Source organism: Cricetulus griseus, chromosome 5, assembly GCF_003668045.3.
Source record: "Cricetulus griseus strain 17A/GY chromosome 5, alternate assembly CriGri-PICRH-1.0, whole genome shotgun sequence".
NCBI classification, from domain to species: domain Eukaryota; kingdom Metazoa; phylum Chordata; class Mammalia; order Rodentia; family Cricetidae; genus Cricetulus; species Cricetulus griseus.
Window position 1 is genome coordinate 125,155,774 of NC_048598.1, and position 25,074 is coordinate 125,180,847.

Below are 25,074 nucleotides of genomic sequence, written 5' to 3' on the forward strand. Positions count from 1 at the left end.
AATAATTGATGAAAGAGAATACAGAAGCTAACATAAACATAACAAAATCTAAAAATGAATGTTTTTAATGAATTAGGAGTAATTCAACACTATTGTTAAAATGATCTGCTATTTCTTGAATGACAGAAGAACAGCTCTATTCCTTTACTATCCCTAAAGGATGACTTTTTATAGTTTTTAAAAATTTGTAATTTATTGATCCCCCTCCCTCCTCTCTTTCTGTCCCCCCCCCACTTCTCCCCCACTCCACCTCCTGTCTGCTCCTCAGAGAGGGTAAGGCCTCCCTTAGGAAGTTTACTAAGTCTGTCCCATCATTTCTTTGAGGCAGGACCAAGGCATCATCCCCCTTCCCCAAGCCTGCGTCTATGCTGAGCAAGGTATTTCTGCATATAGGATGGACTCTATTAAGTCAGTTTGTGCATTACAGTTAGATCTTGGACCCACTGCCAGTGGCCTCATATATTGCGCCAGCTGCACCTTTGCTACCTATATTTAGGGAGTCTAGTTCAGTCTTATACAGGTTGCCCAGTTGTCAGAGTGGAGTCAGTGATCTCTCACTAGCTCAGTCCAGCTGATTCTGTGGGTTTCCCCACCATGGTCTTGACTCCTTTGTTCATATTATCGCTCCTCCCTCACTTCAATTGTACTCCAGGAGCTTGGCCCAATGGTTAGTTGTGGATTTCTTCATCTGCTTCCATCTGTTTCTGGAAGAGAGTTCTAGCTTCTCTGAGGTAGTGGATTGTAGACTGGGTATCCTTTGCTTTATGTTTGGTATCCACTTATAAGTGAATACATACTATATTTGTCTTCCTGGCTAAAATAAAATCACCAACAACAGTTTATGCTGGAGAGGATGTGGAGAAAGGGGAATACTCCTCCATTGCTGGTTAGAGTGCAAACTTGTATAGCCATTTTGGAAATCAGTATGGCAATTTCTCAGGAAAATGGGAATCAGTCTACCTCAAGATCCAGGAATTCCACTCTTGGGCATATACCCAAAGGATCACATTCATACCACAAGGACATCTGTTCAACTATGTTCACAGCAACATTATTTGTAATAGCCAGAACCTGGAAGCAACCTAGATGCTCCTCAACTGAAGAATAGATAAAGAAAATGTGATACATTTATACAACAGAGTACTATTCACCCGGAAAAAAAAAAAAACAATGAAATCTTGAAATTCAAAGGAAAATGGGTGGAACTAGAAGAAACCACACTGAGTAAGGTAACCCAGATCCAGAAAGACAAACATGGTATGTACCCACTCATAAGTGGATATTAGACATACAGCAAAGGATTACCAGCCTACAATTTACAACCCCAAAGAATCTAGGAAGCAAGGAGGACCCTAAGAGAGACAGATACACATCAACACATGGAGAGGGGGAAAGAGACAAGATCTCCTGAGCAAATTAGGAGCATGGGGAGAGGAGGGACGGAAGTAGAAGGGAGGAGAGGGGAGAAGAGGAGGGGGGAGGAGAACATGAAGGATCAGGAAGAGAGAGGCAAGGGAACAATGGAGAAAGAGAGAAAAAAAAGAGATACCTTAATAGAGGGAGCCATTATAAGTTTAAAGAGAAATCTGGCATTAGGGAAATGTTCAGGGATCCACAAGGATGACCCCAACTAAGAATCTAGGCAATAGTGGAGAGGCTACCTCAAATGCCCTTCCTCTATAATGAGATTGATGATTACTTTAAATGCCATCCTAGAGCCTTCACCCAGTAGCTGATGGAAGCAGAAACAGAGATCTACAGCTAAACACACTGAGCTGAACTCCTGGAATCCAGTTGTAGAGAGGGAGAAGTGATGAGCAAAGGGGTCAAGACCATGCTGGGGAAACCCACAATAACAGGTGACATGAGCAAGTGGGAGACCACAGACACCAGTCTGACATCTGGAGAACAAACATAGGTCCCAACTAGGCTCCCTGAAGATGGGTGTCAGTTGGGAGACCAGGGATGTCTATGGGACCTCAGGCAGTGGAACCAGTATTTATCCCTAGTGCATAAATTTGGGAGCCTATTTCCTATGGAGGTGTACTCTCTCAGCCTAGATGTACGGGGGAGCGCCTAGGCCCTGCACTAAATGATGTAATAGACTTTGATGATCCTCCATGGGAGGCCTCACCCTCCCTGAAGAGTAGGTGGGGGGTGGGATAGGGCTTGGTGGGGGGGGCATGGGAGGACAGACGGGAGAAGGAACTGGGATTGCTATGTACAATAAGATGTTTTTTAATTTGAATAAAAAATGATTTTAATTTGTCACTATTGGGGGGTAAGTGTGGTTGAGGAGAGTATGCTATTACAACACACACATGGAGGTCAGAGAATAGCTTGAGAGTCTCTAAACATTGGAACAATTTACAGTTAAATCACATTTAATACCTATTTCACAATGAGAACTGTGTAATGTGTAAGATGCTGTGCCCCTTGCATGAAAAAAAGAAAAAGAAAAAGAAAAGAAGTAAAAGGAGGACATGATGACTGCTCCTAAGGGCTTGACTTTTAATATATATATATATATATATATATATATATATATATATAATATATTATATATTATGATATATATTATATATATATGAATACAGACAGAAACAAAGACATGTCCAGAGTGAACATGCCCAGCAAACTGAGTCGAGCCATGTGAGGATAGGGAAAGGGCAGAATGGACAACCTGGAATGGTGCCCATAGACCAAAGGACCACATAACCAACATGATTGGGTTATATGCATATCAGAAAAGCCAGGGGAATGGAAGGCCCAGCGCAGTCCTTGGGATAGAGTTTGGGGTCGGCATGAGAGACAGGAGGACACTGTAACAGGTAGGGATCGAGGGTAAGAGGCCTGACAGAGTCTGCTTTGATAAGTTGAGGCACCTCACTTAGCCTTTTGTCCTGGGTTTGAGATCTAACACCCCTAATACTCTGATATCAACACAGAAATAAATTTAACAACAGACTTGTTTATAAAATAGGAGTTTCCTACAGGTGGTCAGTCACTTTTTTAACTTTGTGGTTAACTAATATTTTTGAGAAGCAGGATATCTAAATGATTTGTACCTCTCTAACAAAATGTCTTAATTTTGATCAGAAGGCAGTACAGGGGGAAAAAAAAACAGAGGAAAATCTCTTTTAGTTTCATAGGATCTTTTAAAGAAGACTGCTCCCTCTAATGTGTAAGTACTTATGCATGCAATACAGCATATGGCTCTTAACCAACCAGAGAAAATTTGATTACAGAGCATTTGAAGAATCAGATTTCAGGAGTGTTGGTTATAGCTGACATTAACAGAAAATAATCATAATTTCTTTATAAGTATTCAATATTATATTATATCAAAAAGCATTCTAGAGAGAGGTGGGGGAGTCATTGTCATCTTGTACCCACTGGCAAGGTCACCAACCCATGGTCACACAAATGGCACTGGTTAAATGTAGTGGATCACAAAGCAAAACAAAACAAGAATGTGAGACAGGGATCTAAACTGATGAGAGGGGTTGGTAGGGTAAGGAGGGATATAAGGTGGGTGTTGAAAATATTAGAAGGCATTATATACTCTGTGAAATTATAATTACAAACTTAATTACTAAAACAGCATTCTAAAGCAAAATAAAGTTTGGTGTTACCTTGCATTTATAAATAACCCAATACCTTTGGAGCAAACTTGCATCAATTTAAAACCTGCTAAATATAAATACAGTAGCCTTGTGTCAATTCTTCAATTTGAGGAAATTGACTATCTTTTAAAAGTTATTATTCCATTCACTTGTGCACACATTTCATGGCATCCACGGACAACTTTTGGGAGCGGATTCTTTCCTTCCATTATGTCATTCCCCAGAACCCTGGGATCACAAGCTTGGTGGCAAATATCTTTATCTGCTGAGACATCTTGCTGTCCTGATTTACTATCTTTTAATGGTCTATTACCAACCTGATTTTTTTTTTTTTTTTGCCACAGTTACTTCAAAAGAGAATGGCCAAACTTGTAATATGAATGTTCATGGAAGGAAGGCTACATTGTAATCATACAGTCTGCAAAATACTGAATATCCTGAAATACACTGGGTAGAGAAATGGGGAGGGTGAAAAATTAGATAATAACTAGTTTGTCTGAGAATAGTTATTTATAAAGAATATCCCAATTTTAAAGAAATTTAGAGGATTATTTTGAAATTATAAAAGGATTTGATACTTTATAAGGAGTAGATATTAGCATAGACTGACTATCACACAAAGAAAACATACAACTGTGTTTTCAGTTTCTTTGAAAGTAAAATATGAGTTAAAAGGACACAAGGAAACAGGATATTCATTACAAATAAAATTGTTAGTCCTTTATCTTAGATCTCTACATTATCTATATAACCTCTCTGTGTCTTTTTTGTAAAATAATTTTTCAGAGTGAATACAAGAGTAATCTTTTAAACTAATACATTAATATTAAAATATGCCAACTATGAATATAAGTTCTATTTAGTGTTTTTCTCTTGACAAGGAAACTCTGATCTCTCCATACCTATATTACTACAATAAAACATTAGTAGAACAATCAGGAAGAGGAAAAAAACAAGCTATTAAAAATTACCCTACTGGAATTTTAAAAGAATCAGGACTCAAGTTTGAGTACAAATTAATACAGAGAGGAGAAATAAATTCCAAATTCAGATGACTGGTTTATTAAATATATAATAAAAGCTAATGAATATGTCTGAACTTTTTCACATCGGAAATTCAAATAAGTTTTAAATGATAAGAGAAACTCTTGAAAAGTATCACCAAATAACACCAAAGTAAAAACTTTCTTATTGTGTTTGCAATTATATTTAAACACAAATTCCTGAACATTTGTTATCCATTTTTCTACTAATTATTCTTCCACTATCCAGTTAATGTCTCACTTCAATATGTCACTGAATTTAGTAGGCTTTATAATTTAAGAAACTTCCTCTAGGCAGTGGTGGCATACATCTTTAATCCCAGGACTCTAGAGACAAAGGTAGGTAAGTGGATCTCTATGAGTTCAAGGCCAGTCTGATCTACAAAGTGAGTTAGTTCCAGGACAGCCAGAGCTGTTACACAGACAAACTATGTCACAATAAACCAAAGAGAGAGGGAAATAAACGCACACACACACACACACACACACACACACACACACACACACACACACACACGGGAAGGAGGGAGAGAAGGAGAGAGGGAGGGAGAGAATTAAAGACTTCCAAAGTATCTTTATTTGCAGGTGATATGATAATATACATAAGTGAACCTAAAAATTCTAGCTTGAAACTTCTATAGCTGATAAACACTTTAAGCAAACTGTCACATTACAAAATTAATAATCAGGGCATATTTTTATTTTTTATTCTTACAGATCCTTTGAGTAAATGTTATGGCTTCTTGCTTTGTGATTTTATGGGATTCTTGTATATGTGAACCTGTATATCTTTGTGTCTAATATGTGCTTCTCCTGCCTTTTCTTTGGCTCTTGTTCATCTGTTTGCTTGTTTTCACCTATTCTGAGTTTTGATTCTGTTTTATCTTATCTAATTTTATTTTATTCCTCAGGTATCTGTTTGTTTTCTAAGGAGAGACAGAAAGGATGTGAATCCAGATAGAGGGGAGATGGGCAGGAACTGGGAGGAATTGGACAATAGGAAACTGTAATCAGAATAAAGTACATGAACAAAAAGGTCAACTGTTAATAAAAGAAAAAATTAAATTAAACAGACTTCAAACAGAATGCAAATTACTGTTACTATCCGAAGGCTGGTATGAGCTTTAATTAAGAGGACATTCTTTTGAAATGTATGTGCATATAGTATATGAATGCATGTACATATATGTGGGTAGGCTTACCTATATGAGCAAGGTCTCTTACTGAACCTGCAACATTCCCTTTAGGATAGACTGGCTAGCCAGCAAGCCACAGTTGTCAACAGCTCTGGCCCCTCATCACTGGGACAATAGTAAAACAGCATTTATTACATCAAGCTTTTATGTAGGTGTTGATGATTCAAATTCACGTCCTTTGCCTACTGATCCATCTCCTCAGCCCAGAAGGCATTCATTTTTCTGAATCAGTGAGGCTGAGAGAAGTGAAATGATTATATGCAAACATTTTGACTTTGAACATTTCTCTTCAAGAATCAGAATTAGTAGAAAAAATTCAAAATATGGTAGATGATACTAAAAATGCATTTAGTTGTTGTTAAATTTTATTCCTCCCCTGGATTCCAATCTGTGTTCTGTGTTAGTTTAGTAAGAAGACTCAGTTGATAAAGAGTAGATAGAGTAAACAAAATTCACACCAACAAAGGCTGAATATGGGTGAAACATATTATTGTGTATTCAATAATTCAAAGTATTTTTATCCTTATCAATTATTATTTTAAATATTTCAGTTCTAAACATTTGGAAACAAAAACTATCCCTAACTTCATTTCTTTAAATCTTGGCAGTGTGGTATAAAATTAGATTTAGCAGCAACAGAATTAACACACATAAGAATTCATAGAGACTGAGGCAGCATGTTCAGAGTATGCACAGGGCTACTGCAGGTCCTAGAGCTGAAAGGAAAAGTGGACACATGCCCCCATCTTTAACCCAGAATTAATCTCTGATTGACACCCACTTGCAGATGAAAATTTACTTCAAGGGAGTCTCAATGGGGAAACAAACTGCTCCTAAGGAAAGGCTACATGCCCAGCAGCAGTTGAGGGCTGACAGAAAACAAACTCAATGGGATCATGGAAGATTCCTTGTCTCATAATGTCACATGGATCTCTGCATCTTATCTGTTACTTGTGCCTTTTCTTGGGTTCCTTTCCTTCTGTTTGTTTTGTCCTATTCCAATGTGTTAGTTTTGTTCTACCTTATTTAATTTTATTATTATCTTTTAGAAGCATGTTTGTTTTCTAGTAACAGACAGAATGGGGGCAGATCCAGATGGTAGGGAAGGCGGGGAGAAACTGAGAGAAGTAGAGGGAGGGGAAATTGTAATCAAGATATATTATGTTTGAAAAAATATTTTCAATAAAAGAAAAAAATTATATTTTCCTCACACTGTGAGATATATATATATATATATATATTGTTGAAATCCATAGTCGTAGAACCTGTTTTAGGAGAGTCTTTGTAAGTACACTTGGTGCCCAGGATGAAAGACCATTGAATCAAAATGATGGGTCCTCTAAATACTACTGTGTTTCAAATCTTAGTCACCTTCACTGAAACCTTGCCTTTCAAATACCTCTCTTCTCTTAAATGTTTATTTGATTTGAAAGAAACCATTCTCTTCTTTAAAAATTTTTAAATTGTCTTGAGAATTGTTTTGCTGTATCTAAAACATTCAAGACCTGTGCAACTTCATCCTTTCATTGACAGAATATAAAATCTTTAAAAACTTAAAAGTTAGTCTTTTATAACTTGTCCAAAAGTTTATTATTTTTTCTTTTCATGCTATAGCATCTTGGACTTATCTACTTTTCATGCTTGTTACACAATTTCCCTGAACTCTTTGCTATTAATTAATTCCGACACATACTTCTGTTGGTAGAGCCAAAGGAACTGAGTAAAAAATAGCTGTACACCAATATTCACAGAAGCACTGCTGCTAGTAGTCAGAAGGCAGAAACAACTCAAGTGCTTACTCAACAATTGAACAGTATACAAAGGATGGAAAAGTGGAATGGACTTCTGATACATGCTACTTCATGGAAGCTTAAGAACCTTATGTTAAGTGAAACAAGACAGAAGACAAAACGATTTGTGTTTCCATTTTGAAGTACTTAGAATAGGCAAATTGATAAAACAGAAAATAAAATTTGCCAGGGGCTAGAGATGGAATATCAGAAATATATATCTTATTTTGTGTGATTCTGTAACAGTGGTAATGATTATATAAATGCAACTGAAAATACTAATACTAATGATTTTTATACTTAAATGGTAAATTTCAAGCAATACATTTCTTCCCTGCCCCCCTTTCTGAGACAGGTTCTCATTGTGTAGCTCTCTCTTGGCCTGGTCTAGAACTCAGTATGTAGACCAGACTGACTTCAAACACAGATAATCTGCCTCTGCCTCCCAAAAGCTAGGATTAAGGACATGCACCAGAAGGCTAGGAAATTATTTTGGCATTCCTAATATAACCTTTTTCTTCATACTAATTTTCTTTATTATGACAGAATTCTTAAAAATATCCTGTCAATACTTATTCCCAACAGTTTCAAGGTTTTTCCCTATCTCACTTGCTTTAATGGCATAAAATAAAATTGAATATGGATACTTATCATTTGTCACATTTCAAGCAAAAAGATATTGTAAATGTAAAGGACATTTAAAATTTATACATACACATGTGCATGCACTTGTAAACATCCCACTTTACATATTTTCTTAGACTTGCAAATTCTACAAAATTCTCTGCTTCTCCTATTTGGTTTTTCTTGTCAACATAAGACTACAAACTATTTTCAAATAGTTCAAAATATTTTTTAGATGCCAAGCATTCTGTAAACAATTGAAAACGTAAATTTCAAAACTCTACTCAAAGAAAAGGTATAAAGGAGGGAAAGATGGATACATCAAAAGGATCTCTAAATTGCTGGTTCTAAGTAGGTTTTGGGGAGGCTAAGAAATTATATTCTCCAAGGAAAAAGTGGAGCAGAGCTGAAAGCTACTCTAATCTGAACTATAAAGAAACAGAAAATAATACATTTAATATTTTTAAAGTTTTAAAAAATTCTTCTGACCTAACTTAAAAGATAAAATTGAAATGTTATGTTGCAATCTTTGAGAAATTAAGCAAAATAAATTAAATAAATTTTGAATATGGAAAATTACTGAAAGATCCCACACACAAGAAAACAATATGTCTAACATGTGATGTTGAAAGGTAACTGAGGCAAGGATGATGCATGTTTTAAAAATATCTTTAAAAAAGAGACAAATGATGATTCTATTAAAAAGAAAAAATAACAGGTGGTAGTTGAGTTTTGAATCAGTTTAGGAGTAAACTGAACTGGGCTGTTAAATAACAAAGCATTTTCCTATTTTTAAGACATGTTTGGACAATACATAGGCAAAATTTTCCTTGGAAGTAACATCTGATCAGGGTTAGAGATAACAGGAGAACAATGGCAGTGATTCATTAGATGCAGAGAAATATAAAGGAGGCAGTATGAGCAAACCAGCAAGTCACAAATTCACTGGAGATGAAAGCCATGACTCAAATAAAATAATGGTACAGCCAATGGGAGAAAATAGGAAGATGAGGCAATAGTCAGGCAAAGTAATCAGCAGTCCAATCCAGTGGCACAAGGCAATTGGAGTAGAAGTTCTAAAAAAAAAAAAAAAATTGTACCTAAGTAACAATATTATAAGCATACTGAAAAGGGTAAAACAGGCAGGCAGATGGAGAACTTAGTAGGCCACTGTATAAGGAAACGGGGAAACGGCAGGGGGGCAGATAGACAATGCTGGGCAGTCTAAAATGCTAAAATAGCAGATGGATATGAAGGTACCAGGGCATTTGCTGATGAGTAAAGCACCAATGACTGAAGAACACAAATTGTTCAGCAGATGAAATTAGGCAAAAAGTAGAGAAAATCCAAAGGCAATCAAGCAGGAAGACAGGACAGAAGAGAAGCAATGGCAGACCATCAGAAGCAATAGAGTAAGGTAATGACAAGCTGTCAGCAGGGGAACAAAACACCATTCAGGAAAAGATGCAACCTAGGAGTGAAAACAGTCCCTGAATTGGGTGTCTTCCATCTAGGAAATAATTCATAAACTGCGTATGAGAATCCACAAGAGAATAGCACACAAATGGAAACAGCAGATGGATCTGAACTTTATTGCCAGGGATACAGAATGACCCTAGAACATAGATACATAACAATCCACAAGGAAATTAAATAGATGGGAAAAATGGGTCCAAGCATTTTTTTATGATGGTAAAATAAACCAAAACACTAAAAAGTATTAATCTGGAAATGATTGGCTGGGATTGAAGTCTTCGCTTACCCCTTTCTGGAGCCCACAAAATGGGAATGTTGGGAATTTCTGCAGCAGAAAAACAGAAGAGAAAAGGGATTTCTGATTCCCAGTTTGAGGAAAGCAGGTCAAATTTAGGGCTCTATGAACTGGTTCAGGGAAAGAAGAACCAGCCTGAACCTTCTCTTCCTCAGAATCAAACCATTTCTGAGGTCTGAGAAAGGTTTAGGAAGCCCTCACCCCATCATTCCCCACAACCTCCCCTTTCACACTTACCTCCAGTGCAAACAGTTTCCAGCAAGGAGGTACTTGGGAAAATTCACATCAAGGCAAAATTTGAGGATGATGAACTAATAGTATTTTCCTGTTCAAGATTCTGACTCAGTGGGATTCCTTCCATTCTTTCTGAGTAAGCAGAGGGGATAATTTCTAGAAACTACCTACCTTTTAAAAAGTGGATTAGGAAAAAATAACATCAGGGGGCAGTAATATGAATAATACACATTGATTCTAGCTAATACCTTGGTTATCTCACCAATTGTCATGGATTTTAATTTATATCAAAGATTCAAAAATTTTGCAGACATTTGCTTTGAGCTCCAAGGCAGTTCATATTTCTGTGACTGAAGTAAAGGCCCAATTTAATTCCCCAGATCTACCTTTCCTTCAATGTACTTCATTTGAATTGTGAAATTAAATGGAATTTCACAATTCATTCCTCAAAACATGAAAGTCAAATTCTGCCTCTTCCTCTTGACTTCTCTCACTCTTACTCCATTTGTTACTTCTTTCAAAGTATATCAACTAGCTCAGCATGGTGGCTGATGCTTTTAATTCTAGCACTTGAGAGGGAGGCCAAGGCAGGAGAATCATGTGTTTATGGAGAGTCAGGGCAACACTTGTCTCAAAACTAACTCCTCTCTCATCCTCTCCCCTCTTTTCCTCTCCTCTCCAGTCCTTTGATACCTTTCTTCTTCCTTCCTTTTTACTACAATTTGAACCATTCTCATTTTTTCACCTACACTATGTTAATTGCCTCCCAAGTGGTTTCTTGTTAACATACAAGGGAGTCATCCTATACCTCTATTCTATTACACTAAAGAGACATAATCATTTTACATGTTTCATTCCTCTTTCCTTCTTTAGGTCACTGCTTAAACATCATCTTCCTTAATGAATGGTCTATTTTAATTACAATGATTTTTCCTGTCCAGACTAACAATCATCTTTCCTGGGTTTATTTTGAACTATAGAACTTATCTCTAATATTATACACTACTTATTTTCTTAGGTTTACGCTTCATCTTTAAGAGTCTTTATATAAGATATTTTGATAAATTTATTGTAAAATTTTTGTATCTTTATGGTAAATTTCATGGAGAACTTTAACCAACTTTAAAATATTTATTTATGTTGGATGTGTGTGTGTGTGTGTGTGTGTGTGTGTGTGTGTGTGTGTGTGTGTGTGTGTACATGTGTGCCTTTTCCCTCTGAGCCACTTAACTGGCCCAACATAGAGAACATCTGTTCTGGATCCTCAACATCTTGAACAGCACATGAATATATAATGTATATTATACACTCAAGTTGAAGAAGCATAAATTACTTGGAGGGTTGTTTTTCTTTGTTTTATTTTGTTTGAGACAGTGTGTCTCTGTGTAACAGCCCTGGATAGCCTTGAACTCACAGAGATCCTCCTGCCTCTGCCTCCCCAGTGCTGGGATTCAAGGTGTATGATACCATTGCCCAGCAGGATTCTTTTTCTTTAATCTCAAAATCTGAGAGTATTCTGAAAGCTCACACATATTTTGAGCTTGTAGATTAGCAGATAAGGATACTAGTACCAACTAAGATAGGACAGCTCTAACATAAGCCTAGTAAATTATAGTCCAAAACCCAGACTCTGCCTATTGTCTGTTTTCTCAGATTATTGGCAATCTGAGAATCATCTTTAGATTTTGATATGATTCATACAAACCAATAGAACAGGCTTTCAGTCAAGTAAAATTTATACATGGAAGTTCAATTTTAGTGTTTACAGTAATTTTTTTTAACAATAGCCTCAATCAGTCATTTGTAAACATCTTTTGATTAGCTGTTCTCAAATTGTTCTTTTATTTCATGTGCCATCTTGGGGTTATTTTTCTGACCCAAGTTTTACTTTCAGTAGTCTCTGTAAAGTTAGATTAGTGATCACAAATTACTTAAACTGTTTTTGTCATGTAAAATGTTTCTTTCTCCTTTGCTTAGAACTGGTATCCTTTCTTGGTACAGTAGTTTGGTCTGGCATCTGTGCCCTTTCTGAATTTGTAGAACATCAGTTCTCATAGGTCTGCCTTTATGTGTGACTTGACCTTACTCTGCTGCAGCTTTCAAGATCCTTTGTTGTTGTTTTGTACATTTAGTATTTTGATTATCATGTGACATGGGACGTTCCTTTCTGGTCTGGTGTATTTGGTGTTCTGCATGCCTCTTGTACCTGGATAAATATCTCTTGCCTTAGATTTGGGGATTTTCAATCATTTATAATGCCTATGGATGTTTTTGTGCTAGAGAGATGTCAGAACTGGGCAGTTATGATGTAAACTATATAGTTTCTGCAAATGTTTTCCATCTGTTTCTTAAAAAGTAAGTTTGATATCTAAAGATATTTTATATTTATAAGACAAAAGATAATAACATAATCTGAGTAAAGATACATGAAATTGTTAATGATGTCAGTGATTCACCTCTGAGTGAAGTTATATTTAGACAAGATTTGCTTTGATTATTATATAAAAGAAGCCTCTCATTCTTCTAAATATTACTTATTTCTTATGGTGATATTCATTTTCCACAAAGAAGAATCTCACCTTAAGGAAGTACAGTATCAGTAAGCTTTAAAAATGGCCAAAGTCAGTAATGAAAAGGAGTAAATAGGACCTATACAGGTTCACATGTGTTACATGATTACGCAAACTTCTAACTATACTGTTAAAGAATAATGTATGTGATGTGAATCTCTTTTAAATATCACCAGTGGGGTTGTTATTAAACGATCCCATTATAAAAGGGCTAACTATAAAATGGAGTCCTGAATAGCAAGTAAGAGATACATTACAGTAAGAATGATACATTTTAATAATGCTAAAAATTAACAACTGTTTTTTATATAATTTACAATTTTTGGAACCTATTTCACCTGAGTTCAAATACTTAAACTTCATGCCCAAGTATTCCATTCTTTGCAAAACTCTGTATAGAATCACTTCTTAATAGTGGCCTATCTTATTCCTCCATAGTCTCATCCTGAGGATTATTACATGCAAGATTATTATGTTATTTGAGGCAAACTGATGGAAGGAAGTGAAGAATATAAGGGGCAGACAAAGAAATTGTGACATCCACCACTACAATGTCTTCATTCTTTTAAGATAATTTATTTTTTATGTAAATTAGATTCCTAAATCATTAACTGATTTTTGTGTACTTTTGTTTTTATATTTGGCTAATCATTCCCAGTGAAATTAAACAGATAACAGTATACTACCACAGTTTATTGCTTTCTTCTAAGCATCCTTTGAACCAATATCCCTCTTTTTTTTTTTTTTTTTTTTTTTTTTTTTTGAGACAGGGTTTCTCTGTGTAGCTTTGGAGCCTATCCTGGCACTTGCTCTGGAGGCCAGGCTGCCCTTGAACTCACAGAGATCCACCTGCCTCTGCTTCTGCCTCGGCCTCCCATGTGCTGGGATTAAAGGCGTGCGCCACCAACGCCCGGCCTGGCAATTCTTAACTATGTGACATTAATAGTATTGGAAATTGAAAATTCTAGCATATTGGATAACTTCATTTTTATAAAGATTTATTTTAATTTTAGTTATGTGTATGTATGTGTGTCTGTGCACAAGAGTGCAGGTGCCAGTAGTAGTGGCCAGATGTACCTGATTCTCCTGGAGTTGGAGTCACAGGCAGCTGTGACTGGCCCAATATGGAAAGAACTAAACATGGGCCCTTTGCAAGAGCACTGAGCCATTTCTCTAGCCCTCTCCTTCATATTTAATAGCGGTTATGTTTTGCCATATTCTATTATAAGGAAATAACACTGACTAAATTATCAGAATCATCCCAAATAATATTGTCTTTGAATCCATTTGATTAATTTCTATCAGGTTTCTATTATGTAATAAAAAAATCACAAATACACTGTCACTTTAAAAAAGTGATACTATTTGAGTTCATGGTAATATATGTGTATATATATTTGTTGAAACTCTAATAAGCATTGTGTAAAAAGCAGTATCTAATATCTATCTAATATAGAGATTAATTCACATTATTGATTTCAGTTTGTAATGAAGAAAAGAATAATCTCAAATCTTTATACTCTAGTATATGTCTCTAGTCAAATCTGTGTTTAGTATTAATATCAATAAAAAGTTTATTGCTATTTTGTTTTCAATTATACTAACATGTATCTTTTGAGACTATTTGGTTATTATAGCCTGTGTTCATTAGTAACAACATACATGCAAGTATCAGTTGGAAAGTAATTTCATCCACTAGTAAACTCTAATAAATTCAAATAAAATGAGCATTTAACAGGTTCACTCTGTTGTTTCCTTTGCCTCTTCTACAACTACACTATTGTGTTTAGCATGCTTACTCCCCACTCCCCCACCCCCCACCCCTGCTCCACAGGGAAATCTTTTCAGTATTTAACAAACCAATATTCACTTATGTTTTAAGCTAAAGATTTGTTTTTAGTGAATGATATTAAAAGGAATGTATACATGCAGACATGTATAGTTGTACATGTCTGCAGTCCAAGTGGGAGGCTAAAAGAGGAAGATTGATTTAGCTGAAGAGTCTTAAGCCAGTTTGCATGACACAGTGAAGGAAACACTACTTTGGGAGCTGTTGTTTAGATATGGTTTCTTCTCCCAAGAGTTCATATGTTATAGGCTTTTCACCAGTGGGTGACAATGGGTAATGATATGAAACTTCAAAAAAGTGGACCTAGTTGGTGAGGTCCTTAGACTACGGATGTAGCTGCCCATGGAAGGGCTTAAAAATGCCTGTATATCCTTTTGGGTTCTCCCAAGATCATGTTGTTCAATAAGCGTAAATTGCTTCCTGCCAGGTAATATGAACTCTTAATCTCATTTACATTCCTGCAAAGATTGTATCCATCATTAGACCCACATTAGAGGCCAAACCAATAAGGATACCCAACATTTACTTTCAGCCTTGTACACTGAATATTTAAATGAGTTAAATATTTCTTTAATAAGTTACAAAATCCAGGTGTTCTTTTTATATTAGCAAAATATGAATGAAAATGGCTTGTTTATATTAACTAGCATAATCATTCTATGAGTTAAACATTCAGAGTTCATCTTGAACATAATAAAGCTAGGTATAAAAGTATATTTTGCATAAACTGTGTAAAGTCACATACTAGTAAAAAGTGACTCTAAGACTTAAACCCAGAAAGTCTGTTTTGTTCACATTGTTTTATAAATAGCTACAAGGGCAACACTACAATTCTAGTAAGAAGTCCAATTAGAAAGCAAGCATCCCATAATTTGCATGATCTTTCTTCCCTATGAGGGCATTATGAAAGCTTAAAACACATTCTCCCAAAGAAAAGGTATGCCATTTAATCATGTATTTAGGAAAACTGAAGATATTATTTTATTTGTGGATTGTTTAACATATAAAATGAGATTACCTCATTTTTAAAATTCTGATGGAAGAGGCAATGCATATTTTCATTTTAAATTATATGTATGAACCAGTATATTTTAAACATGTTCTCTTCCAATTTGTCTAACTCCTCCCAGATCCACTCCCACCTCTACCTTCTGTCCCTCCCAACTTTAAGTCTCTTTATTAAATTCAATAACCTAACAAATCCAATTTATGTTGTTCACATACTTCTAGGTGTTTCCCATTCACTAAAGCATCAACTTATCAAGGTCCATACCCTTAAAGACAACTAGTTCCCCTCTCTCAGAAGCCATTAAGTGTCCATATTTCCTTAGTTAAGGACTGGGACTCATGAACCCCTCCCTAAACCATGCTACAATGTTAATAAGCTTGATTTTGTACAGGTCTTGTGAAGAGAATCATATACACCTGCTGCAGATTCATAGGTGCAGTATTCCTGTCATTTTTGGAAGATACTGTCTAGAAATAATGTATTTTTCTATCTTTAATGCTGTTAAGTAGAATAGAAGCCTTTCATTTTCATGTTTTTAAATGGAAACTCACCTCTAATTAATGTATTTAAGTGATTCTATGCCTTTAAAGGTACAGAATTAAAGGAAAATTCTATGCCTTTAATTTTTCCACTGGCCTTATTTTCCAATTGCGTTTTTCCTTTTGATGTATAGGCCGAGGAAAGGGCATCAATTTAGTGAAAGTTTGTGGCTGGAGGGAAAGATTAATGAAAAATTACAAAAGTATGAAGACTTAGGGACAGAAAATGTAGTATTCGTCAACCTATGCCATTGTACAAAATTATTTTTTCTCATGCATAGTCAAGAGAGGAAAAAAAAAACTAGTGGGTAAGTCATAATGTAGCAAATTTATCTTAATATGTTTGGGCTTTCAATCAACTAGGATTGTTCCAGCAGTGAAAGTTTAGGAAGAAATACTGATTGAGATGTCCAAGTAAAAGTTGGGGAATGACAGAATGAACACACTCAGCCTTTAAAACCAAAGGCCCTTAGTTTCCTGAAACTATGATGCTGTGATTTCTTCATAATTACAAACAGCAATTTTATAGAAAATGGTAGATATATAGAAGTCTGAAAAAAATCAGTATTTATTGATTGTCTTGATTCTGAAAAGTACTGGCTGAAGTTCACAAACAAATCAACAAAATTGAAATGTACTTCCCAGCAGCTTAAATTTTGTACACTAATAATTGCAAGAACAGTTACTAGGCTGTTGGACTAAATCAGGACTCTTCTTTCTTCTTTCCTTACCTCTTTGTCCATCTGTCCCTCCCCGCTGTGTCAGAACTCATGCTTAGGCCTTCATTCACACTAGGCAAGCACTTTACTTCTGAGTTACAATCACACACATGTGCCCCTGGCCTTAAAATGAGGGCATAAAACTCTGTCTCTAAAATAAACAATTAGACTTATTTGTTTATATAAACTTGAGAAATGCGAAATTAGACAGGTCTATGTTGTGTGTACATGTGTGGTATTTGCATGTGCATGAGTGCATGGAGTTCAATGTTTGGTATCAATCCCTACTGCTCTCCACCTTATTTTACAAGAATGGCTTCTCAACGAATCTTGGCTTTGTTGACTGAGGAAGAGTTTCTAGATGGCCAGCACATGCTAGAGATCCTGTTTGTGCCTTAACAGATTAGGATTTCGAGTGTGAGCCATTATAACTAGCTCTTTATGGGGTTCTGGAGATCTTAACTCAGGCTGTCATGCTTTATGAAGCAAGAACTTTACCAATTAGGCCATCTCTGCATCTCCAAAGGTACATTTTAAGTTTTGATGGCATGATTTTAATGTCTTACTTGGTGATAGTGCATTTACAAGTTGTTGTTTCTAAGGAATCTCTCAATTATAACCACTGTGCTACTGTAAGCATTCTAAAACACCTAAGTCTAGAATATCCATCCTTGTACATAATGGTATATCCTATCCTCTAAGCAAGATTTTAAATTTATATCCATAGACAGTCCTCATAAATTTAACTTCTTCCTTACTCACATCCCTCTCTCCACATTTGAAACCAATTTCTCTTCTATCACTTTAAATTATAAAATACTCAACTGTTTGGCTTGAATTGGGAGCATATTTCTGGCATTGATTTATATTGTTATGATTTGTCATGTGACCATATACTTTAGCAATACACATAGTTTAGCACTAAGCTCAGCAGTGCTCAAGGTGTTTCATAAATACTTGTTAAGTTCACGAAAGTCAAGGAATGAAGTTGTTAGCAGTGTGGAAGCTCATAAATACGTTTGTGTTCTGAAATAGATGCTGTTTTTCAAAATTAATTAGCAACTCTAACCAATAAAGAGGGCCACTACTGTTTATGCCAGTGTAAGATAGTTATGCATCAATACATCATATGTTATGTAATACTCATGCATAATTTTTGACTTGTGTATATGTGTACATATATGCATTATGTATGCTCATGAATATGGGTACACTAGCCAAGGAATGCACATGTGGAGGCCAAAGGTCAGTATCAGGTATCTTCCTCTATTGCTCTCCACCTCATTTTTTTGAGACACACTTTCAGTGAAACTGGAGCTACTCATTTAGGCTACACTGCCTAACTAGTGGGCTCCCAATATCTGGCTGTCTACACCACTGCCAACCCCAATGCTGAGTTTATAGGAACACACTGTTGTATCCATCTTTTATACAGATGCTAGGGATCTGAACTCAGGTCCTCATGCTTCAGCATCAAGTTCATCATTCACTGAGTCTTTTACCCAGCCCAGTGTTTGTGTTTTCATATAATAGTCAATGATATATTTAATTTAGTTGGTAGCTATTGCTAAAAAGCTATCTTTTTAAACACCTGAGCCATATCAAACCAAGCTATAGAAACTTAGACTAATAATGGAGTTAAAGACCTAAGAAAAATAGGTGAAACTAAAATAAATAAATAAATAAATAAATAAATAAATAACTTTGTAAACTTTAGAGGCAGGTTATCAGAAGCTAGCTAAACCAGGTACACAAATAACTCTCACATTGTGTAGAATATTGTTTTTCTGTGCCATGCCTTAAAACACTATGTGGGAAATGTCAACTGACATCCGTATTTTGTAGACATACTCAAAAGAGTCTATCATGGACTATTTTCATTATTTATTGTTACAAGCAACAAATTTGAGAGAAAGACATTAGTGAAGTCAGTAGAAAGGAAAATTTAGGCTTAAATAGCTTAACTTGTCTTAAATTTTTATACAAAGTAGGAGAGACAGTGCTCAAATCCGGGTATTTCTGACAACAATATAAAAGATTTTACCTGCACTGTATTGTTTCTTCACATGCTTAGTAAAAAATTAGGCATGGGAACATATTTTGTAAGTCTCAAGCCATTGCATGAAAATTATAGGATAGCTCCTTAAAATGATCTCAACTGTAGCTACCAAATCTCTACACAGAGATTTTCAGATCAGTTTAAAATATTTCAAGGTTAAAGTTTTTGAGTATTTTGCTTTGTAGACATTTTCATATTGTTACACGATTCTACATAAAAAGAACAGATTTGAGGTATTCCTTATGGTTGCTTTTAATTTTACTATGTTTAACAGTTATTTATGTTTATTTTTTACTAAATATAATCAGTAGTATAAAAGAATATTCATAGCATGTATATTTTTATTGTGTGTCTGTGTGTATGTGGGGGAGGCCAGGGATCATAACATATATTAGAGGTTGAATATCCTAAAGTTCCAATACATGATAGATGCAGTGAAATAATCAGTGTCTTCTATAGAAAAACTGATATGCAGCTAAAAGTAAATGAATATTTCAAACAATTTATGTTAAAAATAAAATTATCTTTATAAGACAAATTAATTAAGATGTTAGCTTCCCTATGCTTTTACCTTAAAAAAAAGTGTTTCTGTCTTTAAAATGATAGATGTTAACTTTCAGGTGAAATTATTAAATACAAATTCTTACATTCAATAGAATATTGAATCATTAAAAGGCAATTAGTAACTAAAGTCAATTTTGTCTTCTTTACAATAACTCACTGTATTCTTGTTTTCTAAGAATTATGAGAAAGGAGATTAATGATTGAATAAGAAAAACATGGCTTATAGTATACATGATTACAATTTGAAAAATATGAACTTCAAGATTTTGAGACAAAACAAATGCTTATATAATAAATAGCACTAATTTTTGATTTACAAAGTGGATATTTCATGGAAAAGATACCTAACTACCTGAGTTGAACAAACTGTAGAAGCTTAGATAATAATCTTTTCCAAAGAAATGTAAAGTAGGCTGTAAATATGTTTTTTTTTTTTGGAAATTCACATTACTTTGACCTAAACTTTGAGTTTCTTTTGTATTAGATCTGAATATTCTACTTCATTCAACATTAGTCATGTTGGGAGATTCTTCTTTACTGTCAAAATAAACTGTTGGTCAAAAGAACACATTCCATCATACACAAATGTATTGTCCATTTGTACTTCAAATACTATGTAAAAAATGGTTAAGTTTAGATTTAGGTTATAGCTACTCAAAATTATACTGAAAGCTTAACTATTTGTCCTTTCTAATGATTACTTCATCATGATTAATACACTGTTTCAAGAGACTTTGCAAAAAATATTAGTGTTTTTAAAGTAAGATTTTATATAATGATTAAGAAGTCTATTTCATCAAGTTTAAAATTTAAAAATCTTATTATTTAGAACACAAGACATGTTTTTCTTTATAGATTTTGTATTGGTACAATAAATGATTACAGACATTTCAAAGGGGCAGAAAAAAGTTTGTTACTTATAAATGACAAAATATAGAAAGGAAACCTAAAAGATTCAGGTTAATACACAGCATAGATGAAAGTCATGAACACTTGAAAGCTGGGCATGATTTATGTCATTTAGCAGGCTAGGGGTTGACAAGTTTGTGTAAGAGATGGGTGGTAGTGGTACATTTGGGAGACAGAGGCAGGCGGATCTCAGTGACCTCAAGACCAGCCTGGTCTACAAAGTGAGTTCCAAGACAGCCAGGGTTACACAAAGAAATCCTATCTGGGGGGAGAGGCGAGAGGCGGAGAGAGAGAGAGGGGGAGAAGGGAGAGAGAGAGAGAGACAGAAAGACAGACAGCACAGAGAGAGACAGAGACAGAGAGAGAGACAGACAGATAAAGAGAGAATTTCACTCAGGCTTACAAACTATACAGTTTCAGTTACAACTACTCAATTCATCCATTGCAGTCATAGATGGCATGTGAATTAAGTTGTGTGTTCCAAATATGTGGATAATAAAAATTTAAATTCTAAATTACAAACACATGTCAAATAATACCTTTAAATTTTTTTCACTCATGTGAAGATGTTATTCCCTTTTGTACTTAACACCATATGCAAAGATGTGCCAGGCAGTACTTAGCCTATGTCAGATTTTGAGTCCTGTGATAGATCATCAACTTTTTGAATACAGACATCATGTTTTAATAATTTTTAAAATCTGGAACACAGCGTGGCATTGGGTACATAAAGAATTCTAAAAATACAAACTTGAAGAATATAGATGTACATAAATCATAGGTGTAACTAGTGGATTATGATCAAAGTTATAAATCTGCGTATAAACTTTAATTCTATTTTAGCCTAACCTCAAAAAGTTCTGAGAGATGATTTTTTGAGAATTAAGCAGCTTAATATTTTTTAACTTGATAAAAATATTATCAAATACTTTAATAATTATAAAGATACTCTTTGTATACTTCTGAATCTTTTAGTCTGGGCTAGAATCAAGCATCTATAATTAAACTAGTTTCTAAGGATAACATAAGATTCTTTTTGGACACACATGATTAAAGCAATAAGTGAACATAAAGAGTTAAGAAATAGCAGTGATGCCTTATGTCCATAAAATTTTATAATTCTTAGCATTTTATAGTGCAAATTAATTACCCAACCATGAGATCAAAGAAACACAATACATCTGAAAATATAAAAATTTCATGTTAAAATAAGGCTAATAAGTGAAATACATTGACCATGCTATCATATATAAGTAGAAACAAAGCCATAGTTTAGAGAAAATAAATGCTGACAGCCTTAAGGCTGCAACATAAACAACCTTATAGACTTTTCTGTTTATACTTTCCTTTTGAAACAGAATTAGAAAGAAATCTAAGCTGATTAGAATTTATTTGATTTACAATTCATAACCATTGGTAATGTTTGGTTTGCTTTATTTCCTTTATTGTATTTACCATTTTGACTTTTCATGTGTTTTCTGTGAGAGAGCAAACATCTGACCAAAAATTGTCCCTTGTGTTTGTATACCAAACTAATTGACAATTAATAATTATAAAATAGTAGTCCCATAGAAGAGGAACTGTGCATTATTTTTTAATTGTCAAATGAGTAATTGTATCAGGTAAGCTCTAGCACTATTTAAAAAGTTTGTTACATTTGTATATAGATAAATGTGCCTACCAACACACTATACTCTGTTGGGTATAAATACATAAGACAATGATTATATAAACAAATAGTTGCATAGTTTAAGTCCAAAATTAAATTTAATTTTTATTGAACATGCTGCTACATTTTAAATAGTATACAAATTGTGCCCTTAACGGTATAAAGAAAAAATCAATTGCTTTAGAGGCCCCATTATGTAAAAAAGGCTTATTTATTAAAGCTTTTAAACAGCTTTTGTCATAGATATTCATATCAGAATAAAATGCTGTTCAATTCTGATATGTGAAACATAAAAAGTCATAGCACGAGTCCTATAAATAAATAGTAGCAAATAAGAAAATAAAAATAAAATATAAAAGTATTAGAATAGCATAAATATCAGAAGTAAAAGATGGGAGAGGATCAAATATGATGACTAGATAGAAATCAACCAATTTCTCAAGATTTTGAAGATTTCATGGGTGGACTCTGAATTAGTTATTAAGACTATAAATTTGTTTGTTTAATTACATTAAAAATAAATCCTCCTCAACAACTCGGGAATTATATAGCAAATAAAAGAAAATTTTGAGGCACTTTAAGCAAACTCATACAAAATATTAAGAGTGGTTTCCACCAAATGCACACGGCTTAAGTTTTAAATACGTATAATTATGTGAAAGTGAGTATGGACATAGTTCATCAACACAGAATAGAGTGGGGGACGAATTGAAGTAAAAGGGATGAATAGGATAAGAGAAAATAACTCAATGCATAAACTGTAAAGGGGACCACTTGAGGCAGGCGGTTGGGGGCAGATGAGATGGGAGTGCAAATAATAGAGGATAAACAAAAACAAAGTATTATCAAAATTCCATAATGAAACCTGTCACCTTTTATGTTAATTTTTAAAAAGTTAAATGAAAGCTGGGAATAGAGACATGACTTATGGCTGGTCCCAACACCCATATCACATATCTCACAACCACCGGTAACTCTAGATCCAGGAGATCTATAGCCTCTCCTGAATTCTGTGCGCAACTGCACTAATATTTGTATGTATACATACATGTATATACATATGTGTATATATGCATATAAGTATATATACATATACAAGTGAAATATACACATACTGCCATAAGTATACATGCATGTAAATAGACGTATACTTACTGAAGTATATGTATATATATTTATATACATGTATATATGCACACATATATACTTAAATACTTATGTGTATCCCACCCCCACATATCTATCTACACATAAATATTAAAAAAAAAACTTTAAAAATGAATGTCACAGAACCCCAGGAGCATGTATAATTCCATCTCATTGATTTTAAGGAAACTAAACAAGAGAGTGATTAAATGACTAACCCCTGCTTCTATATCCAGAATCCCCCAAACTCCTGAAATAACCTTAGCAATAGGAGTGAGTACCTTTTGCTGTCATTACAAAGAGGATCGCCATAGCCTCTGGAGAGTGTTGGTCATCAGAAACACTGAATACTAAGATGTTGAAACTTTCCATCTCACTCATAGATGGGGTGGAGTTTGAGTGCTATGAAATCCATTGAGCATCAAGATTCCCATTGCCCAAAAATTGGTGAATGCATTTGGGTGTTGTAAATGTACTACATCTGAACAAAGCATGGGATTTCTGTTATTGGTCCCTCCTACATACTGAATTATGCCTCCCTTCAAAAAAGCTGCTTCTGAGTTGTCTACCTATAAATAAACTTTGTGTGACATTATAGCTAATAATCTTTTGGCCGGGAAAAAGTGAGTGACTCTACAGACTTTTAAGAAAAACAAGATAAAGAATACATAATCTGGGGAACTCAAGATTTATTGATGACATTAGATGTAAAGACAGTCTTGTGGTACTGAGCTTTAAACTTGGACAGTCCGAACAACTTCAAGTCAAAACTGAATTTAATTGAAATGAAAGGCAACCAGTGTATAAAGAACTGAAGAACTAATTAGTGTGAGAAAATAACTTCCACACATGTATCATTAACGTAAATGAATGCAGCACATTTATGGTTACCTTGATGGTCAGTGGAAGAGAGAGAATTAATGGATAACAAGATTATAGTAAACAAGATACTTAATGGTATAAACTATTTCCTTTTAATTAAAATAACACCATATTTGGTTATGAATGAATTTTATGGTATTTTTCTGATGTAAAAATAAATAGTAAAGTGAACATAACAAACCATCATACAAAAACTATGGGTTCATTATAGAAGCTTAATATGATTTAAATAATATCCAAATTCTAAAAAATCAGTAACTTCATATAAAATGTAACCACAACTCTGCAAAGACAGTTTCCAGGTCAATTGCATTCTTTTCAGTTAGTCTCATATTATAAATTGGTCAGATGACCACTTTATGTTAGGTGTCAAGTTATGACACAGAAACTAAATAGATTCATAAGGATGACCTTTTGATTTATACAGTTGAAGTTAACACTATGACAAAACAACTCTTCAGAATGCTTTAAAATGTATTTTATTTATAATCCCAATTATACTACCAATATCAAAAAGGATATTAAAATAGGAAAGCAGTCAATTAAAATATTTTAGGACTTGTTTTAGAAAATTACATTTTCAAAAAGTATACAGTAGTTTTCAGAATTTAGAAATATAGTCTATGGATTAGAAACTTGGCCAAATAAGGATTTGTTTGAAAAATTCTGGGGATATACTGAAGACAAAGCAGCAGCCCACTTTCAATTAGCAACTGTAGAGGAGGGCCCCAGCAATCTGTATTTGTGCAGGGATTCTTGTGTACTCTATTGTGGACCAAAATTTAAAAATGTATAGAGACAATAATGAATGAAGAAAAGAAAAACCCTGAAAATAATAAGGTAATAGATACAACAGTATACTGGTTTGGAAATAG

The 25,074-nt window shown here is 34.4% G+C and overlaps 1 protein-coding gene across 6 annotated transcripts in view; it reads right to left on the bottom strand.

Annotated features, from left to right (window-relative positions):
* The window catches only part of LOC100762786 (gephyrin), a 375,076-nt gene that overhangs the window by 220,586 nt on the left and 129,416 nt on the right, over positions 1–25,074 (bottom strand). For 3 of the 6 annotated variants that reach the window (XM_035444850.1, XM_035444848.1, XM_027418334.2), the window contains exon 5: positions 10,042–10,080. The exons of the other annotated variants lie outside the window; for them this stretch is intronic. In XM_035444850.1, coding sequence (XP_035300741.1) covers positions 10,042–10,080 — 39 coding nt within the window. The remainder of the gene's footprint in view (positions 1–10,041; positions 10,081–25,074) is intronic. 6 annotated transcript variants of the gene reach the window in all.